This window comes from Mustela putorius, unplaced genomic scaffold (genome assembly GCF_011764305.1).
Source record: "Mustela putorius furo isolate JIRA1106 unplaced genomic scaffold, ASM1176430v1.1 tig00000145_pilon_pilon_pilon, whole genome shotgun sequence".
NCBI classification, from domain to species: domain Eukaryota; kingdom Metazoa; phylum Chordata; class Mammalia; order Carnivora; family Mustelidae; genus Mustela; species Mustela putorius.
Window position 1 is genome coordinate 39,306,912 of NW_025421294.1, and position 12,470 is coordinate 39,319,381.

Consider the following 12,470-nt stretch of genomic DNA (forward strand, 5'->3'; position numbering starts at 1 on the left):
GGTGTGCGTGCTTGCTGGATAAGCCGGCCTCCCTCATCCTCTCTCCTGCTCTCGTTTCTTCTCAGAGGAAGAGAACCAAAAGAGGCGTAGGAAGCCACCAGTGTAAGCTGACCAGATGTCCTCCTCTCGAACTGGGCCTCTTGTGTGTCCTTTCCCTGAGCTCCCGGCCGGCCACCCGGAGCTCCCCGCACTCCAGAGCTGGCCGGTCTCTGTGTTGTCACAGCCCTACAGACATTCTGTTCACTGCTGTCCCTGCTACAGAGCTGAAGAGGACGTTTGGAAGCTGTGGCCTCCATTCTAAGCCACCACCACCTCCTCAACCAGGTTGGGGTCTCCAGGCCCCCTTCCCACCCGGTGCCTGCTGGGGAAGGGGTGCGGCCTGTGGTGCAGGGGAGCCATGACCAATACAGAGGGCGGATTGCAGGGTCAGCTGAGGCACACTTGGCGGCAGTGGGGTCTAGTGTGACAAAAAATCCTGGTCCGGGCTTGAAGACCTGCAAGTCGTCTCTGCCTCTGCCCTGTCTCCCTGGTGACACGTGTGAAGTCCCTTCTTGCCTCAGCCTCATGTGTCCTGTCTGTACAACAAGGGCTCAGCCTGTGGGGAGTTTTCTGTGGCTTTTATCAGCTGACACTGTGTCACCTCCTTCTACCTCTCTCAGCCACCTCTGCCGCCTCTGCCACCAGAAGTCCGGCTCCCTGCGGAGAGGGATTGGGCAGGAAAGGGTCTGCAGGGTTTCCAGGGAGGCCCGCCTTTCTCTGCACAGCTGTCCTGAGTTTGCTCTCGGGGAGTCCTGGGCTCCCAGCATGCAGCACAGCGGGGAGAGCTTCAGCCTCAGCGGAGTCCCTGGGCCTTGGACTCTGGCTGCGGGTTCTAGGTCAAGTTAGAGAACCTCTCTGGGACTCAGTTTTCTCCCCTGTAACATGGAGATAATACAGTGACTCCCGTTCGTTCTGAGGATTAAATGCAATAAAGCAGGCCGAGTCCTGACACAGGCTAAACTGCCACGAGTGTTACAAGATTGTCCTTGTTGCTGTTGTGACTGTTGCAGCTCCCATCTGACCTCTGCTGCTCCCATCCAACCTCAGATGCTCCAGGGAAAGGGCGCCCCTGCCCGAGTCTGAGTGGGACTCAGGGAGCTTGTGCAGGGGGCCTCGGACTGGAGCCCTCCTCATGCACACCCCGGGAGACCAGTCTGCAGCTTCCAGCCACCATGCACAATCCTCTGGTGTGCACCGTGCCCCAGCCCGGGGAATCACAGTGCACACACCGGGGGCTGCTGTGGGCATTGAAGAGCTCCCACCTGCCAAGCAGGTGGCCCGGTGTCAGCCTACAGCCCTCAGAGAATCGTTGTCGTTGCCACAGGGCATAGCCGTGTCCCAGGTACCTCAGCCAGATGCCCTGGGCATGGACTGGCCATGGACTCCAGGCAAGGGGTTGTACCCCCCTCCCTGATCCTCAGTTTTCTCCTCTGTATAAGGGGACCAGTGCCACCCCTTCCTTGGGTCGTTAGAGGGATTACATCCTCAGTACAGCTATGAGGCTGGCCTGAGTGACAAGGACCGGGACGTGCCCAGTCCTTGCCCTGAGTGCGGTATAGACAGGTTCCTTCACGCAGCTACCCCATCCCTGCATGTGTCCCTTTTGTCACTGGGGACCTTTGCCCTGTCTCTGCGCCAGTGGGGAGGACAATAAAAGCCTTGCTGCCCATTCTCTCTCTGCCTCCTGTCCCAAAAGCCTTTGGCTCCAGGATGCATTTGGCTCCGTGTTTCATTGCCCAGCAGCTAGAAGACGGGAAAACTCATAAGGAAGGGACGCACATGGTGCTTTTTAAAATTTTTTAATTCAAAAGAAAATAAGAAAACAAAAACACTTCCCAGCGTGTGTCATGATGACACATCACAGGCATGTAAAGTACATATAAAAAGAGCGTCTCAGGGGCACAGGCGGGGGGCCCCGTGCAGGGGGCCACAGCCCCCTTCTTTGAGGCCTTGTTTTCTTGGACGTGCACCTCTCCCAGGCCATAAAAAAGGAAGCACTCATGCACCCTTGTTTCTCTTGGAAGAGCCAGCCACTTCCGGCTCACTGGTCCATGACGCGCACGCAGGAAGCTGGGCTTTACACGATCTTGTAGGCGGACACAGGGCTGGGGCGTGGGCAGGCGGCCCACCGTTCCTCCCCGCTGCCCCGTTCATGGGCTCTGGGGCAGGGGAAGCTGTGTCCCTCACGGAGGGAGAGGGGGCACACACCGTCCTTCAGGGGCTTGGGCGTCCCTCCTCGAGTGGCAGCAAAGGGAGTATCTACAGGTAAGCTGGGAACCACGGAATAAGGACTTAGAGCAGGACGAGATGAGCCCGGGGCTGGGGCTGAATTCTGACGGGCAGCCAGACGGTAGAGGGGGTGCTTGCCGTAAGCCGCTTTCACGGGGCCCTTCCCTAGCTGCTCCACCACTGGCCACATCCCTGCCTCTGCGGCCCAGACTTCGGGGCCCATAGAGACCTGGACTCCTGCCACGGCACTGCCACTTACTAGTATGTGAGATCCTGGGAAAGGTACTTAACTTCCTGGAGCCTCGGTTTCCTCATCTGCTCAACGAAGAGGTTCACTGGACCCTCACAGGATGCCTGTAAATATGAGTGTGATTACGCCTTTAAAGAGCCTAAGACAGCACGTGGCGTATAGACTCCACAGATGGTCCCCGTGATTACTGTTACCAGGCTCCAGAGTTGGCGGGTGTGTGTGTGTGTGTGTGTGTGTGTGTACGTGAGATAAACAGAAGGTCCACACTGTGTTCTAGAAAAAGGCCGAATTCCTGAGCTTTCTGTGTCTGTCCGGGCAGGTCAGAGGTCTTGGACAGCAATGACGCTGGCACGGGAGGTCTCGACTGCTTTTCTTCTCCATGTGTCCAGCAGGTTCGGGGGCTGCTCTGTTCTAGACCTCGGTGCCCTCCCTGGGGTAGAGGACACTGTTCGTGTTGATGCTGTTGTAGAAATGGGGACTGAACTGGTTGAGGACAGAGCCTCCGTAGCCGAGAGCATTGGCAGGCATGGGGTTGGCCCACTCGCCCCCGCCCCCGTGGCCGCTGAGGTTGGTGAGTGGGGTGTACGAGCTGAAGTTCAGCAAGTTCTGCCCCATCTTGTCCGTGGGCTCAGGGCTCAGTCCCGGTGTTGCCACAGGGCGGCTCGCCGGGCTCGACCCGCTCACGTAGGCGGTCATGGTGGAGAGGAAGCTGTTGAGGCAGGGGGTGCCCGGTGGGGGAGGGGAGGGTGGCTTCTCTGGGGAGCCGGTGGTCCCCGGTGAAGCACTGTCCAGGATGTCCTGGGCCTCTGCCGTCTTGGGGCTGCCCGTCAGGAGGCTGTTCTCCGTCTTCTCGGAGGCCAGGGATCCCGTGCTGGAGGAAACATCCGATTTTCTCTTCCTCTTCCTGCGGAAATTTCCATTATCGAACATCTTTTCACAGTTGGGGTCCAGGGTCCAGTAATTCCCTTTGCCTGGCACAAAAGGGGAAGGAGTAAGCCGAGCGGTGGACAAAATACTTTGCTCCTGTTTTTTTTTTTTTTTTTAAATTGCTGTCAACTAAAGGCCAAGCAAACCGTGCGGAAGACAGAAGAGAAGGCAGGGGCGGAAAGACAGAGGACTCGCACGCACTGGCCACACACCACGGGCCAGCATCTCTCTTCCACCCCCGCCTCACAACTGGGCACTCTGGGGACACAGAGGCGTCAGCCAGGAGAGCACTCGCAGTGCGGCCTTCTGGAAGAAGTTCGGGTACTAGGGGAATGGAGAGGGAGGGCCTTCCTCCATGGCTGACATGAAAGAGAACTCGGGAAACACTTTAGAGCTCCCTGAATGTTTTGGTCAGGGAGTCTGAGGATCGACTTGAGTCCTGGCTTTTCTCCTAACTGGCTGAGGGACTCTGGGCAAGCCTCAGTTTCCTGGTCTGACAAGTGGACCTGTTATACCCCTCCCTTCTTCCTCAGGCTGATGCTGGATGTGTAGGGGGTGCCTGTCACCAGGAGGTGCCTTCTGGAGGGAGGGCCTGAGCTGGGCCTGTGGGTGAGGCCAGTCATGGAACTGGACACTCACCCTCCCTGGGGGGCCCCTAGCTCTGTGCCTGCTAGCCTCCTAGCAGCCGGAGGTGGGGCTTTGAGCCATGCCCTGGCTTCCCATGGGGGCACAAGAACAGACTTTAATTCTGGGAAATGCATATCTGAGTATTTAATATATTCTGAATGTCCCTGCATTATAGAAATTCATCATTAAAAAGGAAGAGTTGGTAGTCTTTGGTGTTAGAGAGACCTCCATTCAGATTCGGGCTCCAGGGCTTTCCCTCCACTCTGGGTGACCTTGGGCAGGCTGCTTCCTTGCTGAGTGTCACTCCCCTCATCTGGACAATGGGTTCCGCCAGAGCCGCCGGCAGGGGTGGGTTAATAGTATGCAACTGAGCAGGCAGCACAATGTGGCTCTTCCTGTGTGTCTGACCAATTCAGATTTCTCCCCAGGGGTCTGAGTGCACTTGGGCTTTGCCACGTCCAAATCCTCCTAGGGACTTCCTATGAGCTGGGTGCCCGGGACTCAGAGTGATCACAATTACTGTGGACTCTTGGGCTTTTGCAAGCACCCAAACCCTTGCATGCATTCTCTCATGACCCCCATCACAGGCCTGCAAAGGAGCCACAGTTACCATCCCTGTTTTTCAGATGGGGAAACTGAGGCTCAGAGATCTAAAATGCCTAGAGTGGCTAACCGCTCAGTGGTGCAACCAGGATGAAAACCCTGCCTCCGGGGCTCTCCCAGGCTCCTTCACTGCTGACAACCTTCAGCCCCCTGTCTCAGGGGACACAGCCAGGTAAGAACTTTCTAGAATGGGGTGCTGGGGAGGAATGACAGGAGACTTCCTTGGGGGCATCAGAGGCTGGCTCCCCCGGCCCCACACTGCCCCGGCAGCTCCCTTACCTGGGTCGTCCTCATCACGGGGCACCTTCTTGAAGCAGTCATTGAGAGACAGGTTGTGGCGGATGGAGTTCTGCCAGCCGGCCTTGCTCTTGTTGTAGAAGGGGAAGTTGTCGGCCACGTACTGGTAGATCTGGCTGAGGGTGAGGCGCTTGTCGGGCGCCCCGTGGATGGCCATGGCAATGAGAGCCGAGTAGGAATAGGGGGGCCGCACCAGCTTCATCAGCTCCTCCTGCGAGGGGATGGGCAGCCAGCCCAGGTCGCCGCCCCCCAGACCAGACATACCGGGCAGCAGCTGCCTCTGCACACCGTAGGCCTGGGGCAGGAAGGGGCTGGCGTTGGTGCCCGGCAGGTAGGGCGGTGGAGTCATGGCTGGCCCATTGAGCCAGAGGTAGGGGTTGGGGGTGGCCCCGTACTCGCCACCCCCCTCAAAGGAGGGGGGGCGCTGAGGGCTGGGCACGCCCTGTGGGTAGAAGAAGTTCTCATGGTAAAGGCTCATCTCGGGGGGCTCCTGGCCGATGCTGGGGAACTGGGGGCTGCAGCGAGCTGGGGATGGTGCCGGGAGGTCGAAGGAGCTCATGCTGGGGTTGGGCTCGGCCGGAGCCACCTGTCTGGCACCTGCACCAGGGAGCTGTCCCTGACAGGTGCTCGGCTGGCCCAGCCTCCGACTTATACCCCTGCGGGCTTGGCCTGCGGGCCCCACCCAGGGGCGGCCACCTTCTGCGTGCCGGCCCCTCCTCCTACAGCCCTGCCAGACACCTGGAAAGGGCCTTGGGCCAGGGCCACTGTGCGTGCTCAGACTGGTGCTGTGGCTGGTGTCCCCAGTGCCTAGGGCGCCCCTCTTGCCTCTGTCTCCCAGTTCCTGTTTCCCCCCTTTCTCTCCTGCCTTTCTCCTCACTTGGTTCCTCTTGTTTTCCTTTCATTGTGTCTCTCTTCCCCTTCTCCGTCACCCGCACTCTGGCCAGCCCCTCTGCATCTCAGTCTCTTTCCTGCCTTCTCGCTATCACAGGTTCTTTCCCTGTTCTTCCTCCCCCCTTCCGTGTTTCTTTTCTAAGCACTGCTCTGGCCACCTCTCTGTCCCTCCCCCCCTCCCTTCTCTCTCTCTTCCTCGGAGTTTGTTTCCGTCTCTTTCTACTTCTCTGTTCCTTCATGATCACCTCCTGTCTGTCTCGGCCTCTCTCCCACTCCCTTTCACTCCTGTCTCTCATTTCCTCTGTATCTCTCACTCTCTCCCCTGTCCCATCCTGACCCCCCATTCTCAGCCCCCCTCACCAGACCGGATGTGGATTTCATCAGAAGCCACATCTTTGGGTCTTCTGAAGAGAAGACACACTTTCTGGAGGTCCCAGGAAAGAACCTGGCCCTGGAGAATCAGAAGAGCAGAGAGGAACCTTGCCTATGGCCAGATTTCCAGTCGTTTGATTATAGGTACCCTCTGCGTACAGACACACACACACACACACACACACACACACACACACCCTGAAGGCACACTGATGAGGGCCATGGACAATACCTGGGGATTCTCCCAGAGGAGCAGCAGGGAGATAGCAATAGAAGGAAGAGAGTGTGAATGAGCTTCAGGGAAAAGTGAGAAGGAACTTACCTATGCAAGTTTCTTTCTGGCGGCAGGGGTCACGCAGGCCCCCAGGCCCCTCTCTGATCAAAGTCCTTTCATGTTTCAGCTTATAGGGGCCCTACAGAGCTGAGGCAGGAGGAGAGCCCTGGACTCCTCACCTTGCCATTCCCCTCACACCATCTCTGCCTCAGGCTCTAGAAGCAGGAGCGGCAGCTGCTCCTCTGCTCTGAGCTTACAGCCAGTATCCCCCTCTCTGGGCTCCATTCTCCAGAAGCTTGGAGATGACTTACTCTTCACCCCAGCAGGCCCTGAGCCTAGGGGCAAGGACAATGGGCAGCTGTCCCTGAGCAGGCTTCAGTAGTGGCCTCGCTACGTCTCTCCCTCAGATCAGACTGGAAGAAAGCTGCAGCTGGCTTCTGGGGCCACCACCTCCCTCCTACCCTCCTGCCTCTACTTCACTCTCCCCATTCAACTGCCCCTCACTCAAGTGTCCAGGCCCCATGGACCCTTGAGGTGGAAGAAGGAGGTCGCTCCCTGTGCCAGCCAGAGGGGCTGCCTTCCAGGGAGCGCCCCCAACCCTCGCCAGGCTGCCTGCTCTCCTCTACAGCCGCATCAGGAGACAGGCCACGGGAAACCCAGGTGCCATGGGATGCGTCTCCCTTGCAGTGTACGGGTGCCCAGAGGATGAGTTTGGGAAACCGAGTGGGAGAGGCCCTCCCAGGTCCTGAGAAACCACTTGTCCCCACCAGGGAGCAGGGAATGAAATGATCCCAAAGGGCCCGACTGCCCAGGGGAGGCACAGGGTAAGTGCACTATGTACTTTCTTTCAGAAGAGTAAAGCCACAGAGGCCCCATCTTTGTTTAAAGTGTCTCTGCCAGGCCTGGTTCGCTGAAGGCTGGGCCATGACTTTTCAAGAGGCAGGCCCCTTAGAGACCACCCATGTAGACCCGAGGCCTGGCAATGAACCTGGAGCCCCCACTTCTGATCATTCGGCCTGCAGAATTAAACGGAGCTATAAACTCTCTTCAGGGTATTCGCCACAGCATTGTGTAGAACTATAACAAACTGTAACTAACCTGAATGTCCAATAGGAGGGCAAATAAATTGGGTATCATCCCAGGGAAGAAATACTTGGAAGCTATGGAAAAATCGATTGTAGAATATTTAGTAATATTCAAAGATGTTCTGTTCTAATAGCAGTATTTAATAAAATGGACTGTAAAGTACCATTTTATGGTAAAAATATATATTAATATGTGTATTTATAAATGTAAATACCAAACTGGGAATTATTATTGTTGGATGGAAATCAGAAGTGATTTTCATTATTGTTTTTCAGTTTCTGATTAGGTAGTAAACTCAAGCACACAGGTGACTTGCTTTGGGAGTCCAGTGTAGAGGCCAGCAAGGGGCTCTCTCACGGACTCCCAGCAGACATAGGCTCTGAGAGCAGGGGGACTTGGGTCTGAACCCCAGCTGAGAAGCTAACTGCAAATCTTAACAAGTGACTTAGTTAACCTCAGCTTGCCTTCTCAAGGGAAAATGGGAACGATCTGATCCCACGTGGTTGCTGTGAGCAGCCCGTGAGCTGATTGGCGTAACCATCGTAAGTCATTGGTGCCTAGAATAGCACTCAGTGACTGTAAGTCTTTATATACGCTAGTCAACATACATTTGAGGTGTACAATTCCTCCTTCAGTTTGCACCCTTGTAGGTTAATTCCTCCCTTTTAGCAGCCTGTGGGCAGGGGCTGGGGGACAGGTGAGGTTACAAAGGAGGAACCGAGGGAGGGATGCTTGGGGCGGACCCCAGCTCCGCAGCCAGCCCCTGCCTTCTGCGGCTGATGATGAGCTCCCCTCCCGTCCCCTTTCCTGAAGCCATGCAGCTGACCTCTGTGGCCTCCACCTCCCTCATACCTTTGTTTTTCCATTTCCTTCTCTTCACTCAACTGCCTCACACTTTCTCCAGAACCCATGGGTCCTTGAGGCCCTTGAGGTGGAGCCTTGAGCTCCATGGCTATGGCAGGAGACAGGCACTCCAATCAGGTGACAAGGTCACTCGCACCCAGGCTGGTCAGGAGCGTTTCCCCCAAACTCCTCATCTACCCTTTCCCTATTGCCAGGGTCCCCTTCCTTAGAGGCGGTTTTTAAAGGAAGCTCACTTGAGTCTCCCTGTCACGCCTGGGCCCTGGCATGTCTTAGGAGGCCTGGCCCCCCTGCAGCCTCTAGCCCTGAGTCTGCTGGCTGCAGCTCACAGCCTCTTGTGCCCTCCCACACCTGGTCAGTGTCAGGCCTGCCCCTCCTCTGGAGTAGGGTGCGTGCCCCAGCGGTCAGCTGTATGCATTGCCGGGTCCAGAAGCTCAAGGCAGCTCAAGGCCTGCAGAAAGGGTGAACGTGCATAGGCCCCATAGACCGTGGCTGGCCAGGGCCCCCCCACCTCTGGCCTTGACTTTCAGGGCGTGGAGGAGTGTGGGAGGAAACAGGCTGTCCTTTGGGCTTCCTTTCTTGCACACCAGAGCTGCATCTCGGAATATGTTGGGGCCTGCCATGGGTCCAGCTTCTCTGTCCCAGGTATGGGCTTTTAGGAAGTCTGGTCCAGGTGTCAGCCAGGCTGACTGATCTTGGGGCTCTCTACTCTCTCTGCTCTTTGGTTTCTGGTGGCCCTTGAAGCCGGAGAAACAAAGTTAAACACCGCCCTCTGGTGGCCATATATTTAAAAGCAGGGAGCCGAGTGCAGGGATTCATTGACCTTTAAGAGCCTGTGGCCAAGGATTTCTGAACCCCTTTAAGGGGCAAGGTCCCAAACTGAACAGCAGCTTCAAGGAGGAATTGTGCCCCTTTGGGGGGGGCGTGGGAACCACTTTTAATTTCACTGCAATGGAAATAGTGGGAACTGGACTGTCAATGGGGCAAAATGTCTTAAAAGTCAGCCAAGCAGCAGTTGGACGAGTTGGAATGAGAGTCCAACAGCTCTGGTCATGTTTTCTGAGTGCCTTGCCACGGCCTCATCTCCCAGCTTCTGCTTGCTTGGAAAAAGAGGGTAACAGGCTTACCTTCCTCAGAAGGCTGTTGCCAGGATTGCCCAAGACAGTACAGGAAAGACCTCTGATACAGTGCTTGGGGGTAATCAATCCTTCACTTGTTCAGCAAAAACTGATCATCTCCACAGTAGCATTTCTGGGGTATGCAGGACTCTGTCGCAGCCGCACAGCACTGAGGTTCCCACTCCTGATTTGCCATCTTGGTGCAGTGCCTATAGTTGGATTTACTTAATAATTTTTAAATCGGCTCTCACGCTCCTTCCTCCTTCCTTTCTTTCTTTCTTTGTTTCTTTCTACTTAATGGATTTATTTATTTATTTATTTATTTGTTTGTTTGTTACAGCTTTATTTATTTATTTAACAGAGACAGAAAGTGAGCACAAGCAGGGGGAGCAGGAGAGGGAGATGCAGACTCCCCGCTGAGCAGAGAGCCCGATGTGGAGCTGGATCCCAGGACCCCGGGATCACAACCGGAGCCCAAAGCAGACGCTTAACCAGTGGAGCCATCCAGGCGCCCTAATGAATTTAGTATAAAGATAAATTCCATATGACTTCTGGAAATGAATCACTGGTAATCAGTATCACTTGCCATAAATACGGTGAGAAAAAGTAATCTCTGTTCAGAGCCAACACGTGCAGGGCACAGCCCAAATTCATTCCTGTGTTCTCATTCAGTCCCTACTCTAATCACCCCCACCTTACAGATGAGCGATCTGAGGTAGCACAGGCCTGAGCCGGCTCACTCTTTGTGAGAAGGTGAGGTGAGCAAGCATTAGGGAAGGGAGAAAACGCTGCTTGGGGAAGGCAAAAGGATCAGAAGAGAATTGGAAAGGGAGAGAATTTTCTCATTGTGAGTCTGGTAGGCAGACTAATGACCTCCCCATCATAAGATGTCAGTGCAGATCCACAGAATCTGCAAACGTGTCCTCTTTCAAAATAAAGGGGACTTCGCAGAAGTGATCAAGTTGAAGAGCATGGGGAGTGATAAGCCTGCACTGCCCGGGTGGGCCCAGCATAGTCCCAGCTGCCCTTGCAAGAGGGAGCCAGAGGGAGATGTGATAGCAGAAGAGGAGGTATGATGAGGAAGCAGGGAAGGAGCAAGGTGGCCAGGAGCCAAGGAAGGCCACATGCCTTTCTGCTTATAGAGGTTGGAAGAGGCAAGAAAAGACACCGTCCTCTGACGTCTCTTTGGGGAACCAGCCCTATGGTCACCCTGATTTTCATAAGACTGATTTTGGATTTCTGATCTCAGGAGCAGGAAGAGAGTAAATGTGTTTATTTTAAGCCAGTAGGTTTGTGATAATTTGTTACACCAGCAACAGGAAACCAATAGAGTTGGATTCCATGCTAGGTGAAGCTGTGACCCTGTCCACTGATGATCCCCCTCCAGTGCCACCAGTGGCCTTTGTCCTGCACCCAAAGAACAAGGAGCTCCTCTACTCCCTCACCCCTTCCCCTCTTCTCCAACTCCCCCATCTCTGGGTAAAGAATACACACTGGGGGGAGTGGCTTTATGGGTTTGGTCACTTGTTCATTTCATTCTGGGACTACTGTGGACTGAGGTGGCCCCTGTGGGCCTCAGTTTCCTCATGTGCAAATGGAAGACCAAAGCTGTGGTTTTCAAGGCCCTAAGAGGCATTCTCCTGGGCCCAGAGCCCCAGAGATTCTGACCTAGGAGGTGCAGATGAGGCCTGGCATCCCTGCTCCGATGATGCACACCCCACTTAGAGAGGCGAGAGATCTGGGGAGGCAGCCTGGTCCCCGGAGTCAGCCCTCGGAAAGCTGCCGCTCATCAACCTGTTCCTTGGAGCCTGAAGCATCAAGTTCCTGCTCTACCACTTTCCAGCTGTGTGATCCTGGACAAATGCCTGTGCCTCTCTGGGCCTGTTTCCTCACTGTAAACTGGGACTAATGATAATCTATAGTTGTGAAGTTTCAAAAATTACTAAGTGCAGATTGCCTGGTGGGCAGCCGGTTCTCTGCACCTTGCCTCTCCAATGGCTGGCACAGCACTCCAGACCCCGCACACCGCACACACCTGGCCTCACCAGCCACTCCCGCCGCATCCTTGCCCCCTCGCTGTGCCCTTCCTCCGGTTGTGGCCACGTGAGCCTCTCGTGATCCCTCAGCTCCCTGCCTGCTCACGTTGTCTGGAATGCCCTTCCTCTCCACTGGAGAGCCCTGACTTACCCTCCAAAACCAGCTCAGCGCCGCCTCCCCAGGGAAGCCTTCCTTCTGGTGTCCAGGCCCCAGATTCCTCCCCCTGGTTCCCCCCATACCTAGAACTGGGTCAACCTTTGCTACGATGACCAGTGTATCACCTGACTTCACTATGCGATCTGCAGTCCCTTGAGGGCACGGGTGTGGTTTTGTTTTTGTATTTGTTTTTGTTTTTTGTTTTTTCAGGGCTTTGGATGATGTTCAGCATGAATTGGGCTCTATGCACATTTGTGAGCGAGTGGCAGAGGCTATGGGATGTCTTTTTGCGTTGGTTTGTTCTGTGGAAATTGGGGCCACGGCAGTCACTATCCCAGGGGTCTCCGTGAATCAGAAATGAGTTGAGACCTCTAAAGTGCCTGGACCAGTGACCACCTGGTCTCATCTCTGTTTACCAGGATATCGGTCACTGCTTACCCAGGGTCCCGCTGGGTGGGTTTTCAAGTGACCTGCCCCCAAGGCCATTTCTAAGATCGAGGAAGACCATTATCGATTCATTCATAAATGTGGTCACTTAACATTGAAAAGCCAGACAGACACTTTTCCAGAAACTTAATACTTTGTAAAAGTTCATGGCTCAAACATTTTGTAATTCACATTAGATTTCTTAGAAAATTCTATGCTAAATATTTATTTTTAATTTTTGACTATTTTTACAATCTGAATTTTGGGATCCTGCCGC

At 55.0% G+C, this 12,470-nt stretch overlaps 1 protein-coding gene and 1 long non-coding RNA gene across 3 annotated transcripts; one reads left to right on the top strand and one right to left on the bottom strand.

The window, feature by feature from the left end:
- Positions 1-1,822: 1,822 nt before the first annotated feature.
- Positions 1,823-5,582, bottom strand: FOXI1 (forkhead box I1). The gene is made up of 2 exons (XM_004737624.2): positions 4,955-5,582; positions 1,823-3,489 (listed from the first exon to the last, which is right to left on the bottom strand). Exons 1-2 carry the CDS (start codon positions 5,529-5,531, stop codon positions 2,930-2,932), a joined length of 1,137 nt encoding a protein of 378 aa, XP_004737681.1. The 5' UTR covers positions 5,532-5,582; the 3' UTR covers positions 1,823-2,929.
- On the top strand, positions 2,168-10,136 carry LOC106007090. 2 transcript variants are annotated; one of them, XR_001181624.2, is made up of 4 exons: positions 2,172-2,304; positions 3,581-3,766; positions 4,699-4,847; positions 9,936-10,136. It is a non-coding gene; the product is annotated as an uncharacterized LOC106007090 (long non-coding RNA). The 2 variants fall into 2 exon arrangements; XR_001181622.2 differs by lacking the exon at positions 3,581-3,766 and having other exon boundaries at positions 2,168-2,304.
- The last annotated feature ends 2,334 nt before the right edge of the window (positions 10,137-12,470 follow it).

Coding starts and splice junctions, on each gene's coding strand:
- FOXI1 (XM_004737624.2), bottom strand. CDS start 5,531: ATGAGCTCCTTCGACCTCCCGGCACCATCCCCAGCTCGCTGCAGCCCC. Junction 3,490..4,954: donor CCGTGATGAGGACGACCCAG/GTAAGGGAGCTG, acceptor CTTTTGTGCCAG/GCAAAGGGAATTACTGGACC.